This window comes from Palaemon carinicauda, chromosome 22 (assembly GCF_036898095.1).
Source record: "Palaemon carinicauda isolate YSFRI2023 chromosome 22, ASM3689809v2, whole genome shotgun sequence".
Lineage (NCBI taxonomy): Eukaryota > Metazoa > Arthropoda > Malacostraca > Decapoda > Palaemonidae > Palaemon > Palaemon carinicauda.
In genome coordinates this window covers 91,525,161-91,531,588 of record NC_090746.1, presented here as the reverse complement: position 1 = coordinate 91,531,588, position 6,428 = coordinate 91,525,161, and the positions used below count along the sequence as shown (strand labels likewise).

Sequence of the window (6,428 nt, the reverse complement as noted above, 5' to 3'; positions counted from 1 at the left end):
AGCTTGCCTGCGACTAAAAATCTTTGGTCAAAACTCTCATCTAATCAGCAAGGATCTGGAATGTGGATGGTAGCATAGCTTGGATGTCTCTAAGCCCGGCTCAGGCAGCATGTTGGCCAATCAGCGCACCACACAGGGAGGCCCACCCAGAACAGCTCAGACCCAGATTCCTTCCAGCTTTGACTACTGTGAGTGGAGAAGCAGCCGGACTGAGACACACCAACTCTCGGCAAGTGCCTCTTCCAGTGGAAGAGCACTGCAGTGTCATATTGAGTATGGACTCCTCCCATGAGGAGTAATCAGCAACCGGTGTTCTTACAGGCGGATAATGCAAGAGCCCGTATTTAGCATACAACATGGCAATCTAAAAGGAAGGAACGAAAGACCAGCGCCTTACTTTATAAACCAACCATACTATTTAAATAGAGTTAGCCCTGTCCACATCCATCCAGACATTAACTGAAAGTAAGAGGAGCAACCCAGTAACCTCGCATAACGTGCCGCAGCTAATCTTGAATACCTATTTTGACAGTTCATTTTCATAGTAAAACTATAGCACTTAATCTATGCATTTTATTTGCCCTTACTGAAGTCCAACATAGCATAGTTACTGGCAGCATGCAGCACTAATGAAATAAAAAAAATCCGAGCCATTGAGAAGCTCAGTTGCAAAATAAATGCAACTAAGGAAGCAATTATTATTTTTGAAATAATAATAATAATAATAATAATAATAATAATAATAATAATAATAATAATAATAATAATAATAATAATAATAATAATAATAACTCATTGATCAGTTGAATATACATTTTCAAATTCGATTAGCTAAAAAAAAATAATATGAGAGGTATATCTAGAAACAAATAGCAATTACTTGACAATTGGTATTATCAACGATGGTTGTGATTTCAAGTTAATCTACCATTAATTAGATGTAGAGTACATAAAAACATAATGAAAAATCATAAACAAATGCTGCCACTCTTATGGTATCCGCTACATGAAAAAAAAAAAAAATAATGAATACAATGTCTGTGATCTTTCAAATATCTGAGGAAACTTGCATGTCTTCCAGAAAATTTGAATAAGCTTCCTATAATCTCAATACCAAGTACCAAATGGAGACTGGTAATATTATTCATTATTTACATTAATTTTTTCATGTGATACAAAATCAGCGACAATTTCATATCTCACTCAAAACATGTTTCAGGCATTTCATGTCTTTGGTAGAACATCCAGCAACTGTAATATCCGCTTGTCTTTGTAAGTCAGCGTTGGTTTCACCAAAGAAGATCAATGAATTAGTCTTGTTTGCACAAGACTGATTGCATAGCAGGGATGTTTGCTAATATCTCCAGGGAAGTAAAGATTAGCATCAACAGAGACAACAATATTAACTCAAATTTCATGTTACTGAATCTTGTTGAAGATATTGTTAGTTTCGGAGAAGGAATATCAACAGAAACTAAAAGGTAAGTAAGACGATATTGAATTAGTCTTGCTGGGCAATAATAAGGTTAACTTGAGCTTTCTATATGTCATAACCGAACTCACATTACGTTTCCTTTGTTATTCAAGATACTCAAATATCATCAAATTACATCCTCATTTAACATTATCCCGAAATTGTTTCATCTTATTTTTTTTTTTTTTTTTTTTTTTTTTAAATAATATTTGGTGATCATTCTAAGAGCTATTGCACAAGTTTGTTATGTAGCCTATCTATTAGTTGAAGTTACAGGAAAAGTAGTTTACATTCCAAGGTAGTTTCTGAAGTTCCTTGAAAATTAGTTGAAATTTTAGTAATTTCTCAGAACCAAAATGATGCATAGTAACTTTCCAGATATGCATCCTGCCTGGAAACTTATAGTTGAGGTTGATCAATTTCTTAAGGATGGTGCGGGTCCTCTTCTGCATGTCTCTCTTCTTAAGGATTCGGAGGGCATGGGTGATGTTGTCAGGGTAGTTCAGGCCACCCCTGATGTCCTCGTCCTCTCTCTGTTGGCGGGTAGGGTCGAATTCTGGGTTGTCATCAACGGTGGCAAACATCGTATACCACAGGAACGCCAAGAGTACATCAATATCTCGGGGTATACCCCGACTCCTGCACAAGAACAAACCCTCAAGATGGGCCTCAACTGCCACTACATGACCAGACCAAGGCCCACTGATACACGCCTCAAGGTCGAGCTGCTACTCGACTCAATCCTCGCCCTTCAAGATCGTGGCACCCTGCGGACTACTGATGCCCTCCAGCCCTTGCTTCTTGCTGAGGCCCTCACTGAGAGGGGTCGTTACACTAGTGGTATCGTCACCCAGGATATGAAGGTAGTTGCCAAGGAACTTAAGCAGGTTGCTCGTGTCACTGTTCGTAGGGCAGACAAAACTGCTGCCTTTGTACTTATCGACACAGAGGAATACCACAAGAAACTCGATGACATCCTGGCTGATTCCTCCAAATTTGTGCGCCTCACTAGAAACCCTATTGAAGACACCAAGAGGGAGGCTAACCGAACCATCGAGGCCGTGAACGCAGCAACCAATACCATACACCTGCCAGTTATTTCAGGGGATTTCTAGCCTGGCTACCTGTATGACAATGTGAAAACCCACAAGCAGGGCAACCCCCTACGCCCTATTATAAGTCAATGCCCTACTCCGACTTACCAGCTCGCCAAACGACTGAATGTCATCCTGACGCCCTACATTTCCAATCGTTACTGTGTAACTGCATCCGCCGAATTCCTGGAGAAAATTAAGGACTCTACGTGTGATGGAGTTATTGCATCAATGGATGTAGAATCTTTATTCACGAACGTGCCTATGGACGAAACCATCGACCTTATCACCGATAGGGTCTATAGGGACGACTCTACACCAACCATGAACATCTCTGAACCACCCCTTCGAACCCTCCTAGCCATCTGCACGAAGAGGGCCCCCTTTACTACCCATCGAGGGCATACCTACTTGCAGAAGGATGGTGTAGCGATGGGGTCACCCCTGGGAGTCCTATTCGCGAATTTCTACAAGGGAGTTGTAGAAGAGAGAGTGTTCTCCCGTGTAGAATGCCCCTTTCTGTACTTTAGGTACATAGAGGATACCTTTGTGAAGGCAGGATTAAGTGATGAAATCGAGACTTTGAGGAGGACGTTTGAGGACCATAGTGTACTCCGTTTCACCCTCGAACACAGCCAAGATAATTGCCTCCCGTTCCTGGATGTCCTACTCACCTCGACGGAGAATGGATTTCGGACCACATTGTATACCAAACCCACAAACCTAGGCATGTGCTTGAATGGAGACAGTGAGTGCCCCACCCAATATAAGAGTTCTACTATCAAGGCTTATGTCAGGAGGGCCCTGTCGCACTGTTCCACCTGGTGCAACACACACAAGGAACTGGACCGAATATCCCAAGTACTTGTCAACAATGGATTCTCCAATAAGCACGTCCAAAAGGAAGTCAGGAAAGCAGTAGACAAGTGGTACGAACCTGCCCCCGCCGAGAGACCCGACAGTAGCAATAACATCAAGCTATTTTATAAAGGACATATGTATCCGAATTACCTGCAAGACGAGAAGGCAATGAAAGAAATCATCAAGAATAATGTATTCCCAACTGAAGACACCAAGAAATTGGATTTCATTAAATATTACCAAACAACCAAGACGAAAAGCCTTATTATGAGGAATAACCCAGCACCACCGGAGCAGGATTTCTTAAAGAAGACGAATATTATATATGCATATCAATGCCCTTTCCGTGGTTGTCCCGGGAATTATATTGGCAAGACGACTATGCGTCTTTCCAAGAGAATTTCTTGCCACGCACAGCAAGGGTCTATAAAGAATCATGCCCTACAAAGACACAACATCCATATTTATCGAGCTGACATTGTTAGTAATACCAAGATTATTGGTGGCGCCCCAGATAGACGATGTTTACGCATCCTAGAAACTCTACTGATACAGCGAGATAAACCCACCCTTAATACGACTAAAGAGATGTCTTTGTTACCATCAAGCTGCCGTATCGATACATCAAGAAACCCCCATCATAGAGGACCTAATGAAGACACCTCAAACCACGAAAATACCCCGAATTTTGACGCCAGAATAGGAAATGATCTCGGCCACGTGGGACAGTTTGCTGAGCAGGAGAGCAGCCTGGCTGGCTCAGAGCGCGCCTCTGCCAATCAAAATTCAGGGCTCCTGATGACGTCACAGACTGGCAATCCCGGCCGAGCTCGCCGTACACCAGACACCAGATGAAAATCCGAGGCCCCTCACCTGTAATCCTGATCCTAGGTATATATACCCCCTGACTGCAGCATCCACCTCACTCTCTACCTGAAGACGAGGAAGGAATTATCCTCAAAACGCGTCATAGTTTCTACCATTTTGTATCGAAAGTTTTACTTATATTTTGTGAGAATATACTTGAGAAGTCTTCCCGATTTTGTCATTCACCTGACTGATGAATTTTTCAAGTCTGCTGGCTGATTGCAGCGCTCTAGAGAAGAGAATTATCTGGAAAATAGAAAAATTGGATAAAAAAATAAACTCTGACAATGCAGCTATTACTTTCAACTCAACTAGAATAATAATAATAATGATAATAATAATAATGATAATAATAATAATAATAATAGTAATAATAATAATAATAATAATAATAATAATCTATGTGATAAATAGAGGTGCAGATACATGTAGTGACCTACATTCACCAGCCCCGCAATGCCTCACTGAAATTAAACCGGAAATTACACAACAAAAATGTAAATAAGATAACTAGGTTTGATAAAATTGAGCTTTTAGGATATAAGCACAGAGAAACATTTGACATTGAATGTAGGAATGGGTTGGCAGTATTACAGACTTTAAAGGACGAAGAGAAGAGAATTAATGGAGACTGGTGTGATGTTAAGAACATACATCAGTCTTGGTAGTGAAGTTTTGGAACATGCAGTTACAAGGAGAAAGCTAGGAATATCAAATCATACATGGGATACTATAGAAAGAAGCCAAAGACAGAAATTATTGATTAAGTCTGTTAATGAGCATAGCAAGTGCAAAGTTGAAGTTTTTTGAGTCCTATCAAATAAATTTCCAGTGAGCAGCGGAGTACTCCAAGGGAGTGTGTTGTCACCTATGGTGTTTATCCTCTTCATGGATGTTGTACTGCTTAGAACAGTTGGAGATGGTGGAGAAGGATTGGACTGGATTGGTCATGGGATATTAGCATCCTTAGAATATGCTAATGATGCTGTCCTTATTAGAAGAACACCATAAGATCTGCTTACCCGAATTAAGGAAATATGACAAGAGACTATGCTCAAAACAAATAGAAGAAAGACAGAGATGGTGACAACGGCAGATGCAGTGAAAGCTAAAATTTCATCTGAAGGAGAAAGTATGAATTTGGTAGAAAATTTAAGTATTTAGGAATTATGATTTCCAATACAGACAATGGCTAGTTAATTTGGAACTAAAATTGCCTAAAATTACGAATAAAAATCAGACTAGATATCAATTCTGAGAGATCGGTGTTAATGTATGGACATGAATCATGGTATGATAACGAAACAATCTCCAACAAATTTAGCAGATTCTCGTATGTATGTATGTATGTATGTATGTATGTATGTATGTATATATATATATATATATATATATATATATATATATATATATATATATATATATATATATATATATATATATATATATGAATTCATTGAAATCAGAGAGAGAGAGAGAGAGAGAGAGAGAGAGAGAGAGAGAGAGAGAGAGAGAGAGAGAGAGAGAGAGAGAGAGAGAGAGTGAGGTCGAGCAGTAATGACACAGGACCCAATTTATCTTTCTTGAATTTTCCAAGATAAAAAATAAAGATTGAACCAAATATTTTTGCTGTTTCAAAGACGATAAAACTGGGCTTAAAAGCTAATCCGAGGACTTTATGCTTTTCTTCTCAAAAATTAAAAAGTTTCAGAGACACTGGGGAAAAGGACATAAGATTCCATAGTTTTAAAATCGCAGGAATCCGAGATCCTTTAAGTCGGTGAATCCTTTGACAATGTCTAAGGTGGCAGTGAGGGTAAAAATATTGTTTATATCTCGGGTATAATGATTGTATTATTATTATTATTATTATTATTATTATTATTATTATTATTATTATTATCCAAGCTACAACCCTAGTTGGAAAAGCAAGATGCTATAAGTCCAGGGGCTCCAACAGGGAAAAATAGCCCAGTGAGGAAAGGAAATAAGGAAATAAATAAATGAAGAGAATAAATTAACAACAAATCATTTAAAAAAAAGTAACAACGTCAAAACAGACATGTCACATATAAACTATTAACAACATCAAAAACAAATATGTCATAAATAAACTATAAAAAGACTCACGT

The 6,428-nt window shown here is 38.9% G+C and overlaps 1 protein-coding gene across 1 annotated transcript; it reads left to right on the top strand.

Annotated features, from left to right (window-relative positions):
* The first annotated feature begins 1,347 nt into the window (after positions 1–1,347).
* On the top strand, positions 1,348–4,284 carry LOC137615966 (uncharacterized). The gene is made up of 5 exons (XM_068345649.1): positions 1,348–1,481; positions 1,971–2,193; positions 2,329–2,568; positions 2,680–3,177; positions 3,460–4,284. The coding sequence occupies exons 1-5, from the start codon at positions 1,348–1,350 to the stop codon at positions 4,282–4,284; spliced, it is 1,920 nt and encodes a 639-aa protein (XP_068201750.1).
* Positions 4,285–6,428: the final 2,144 nt, after the last annotated feature.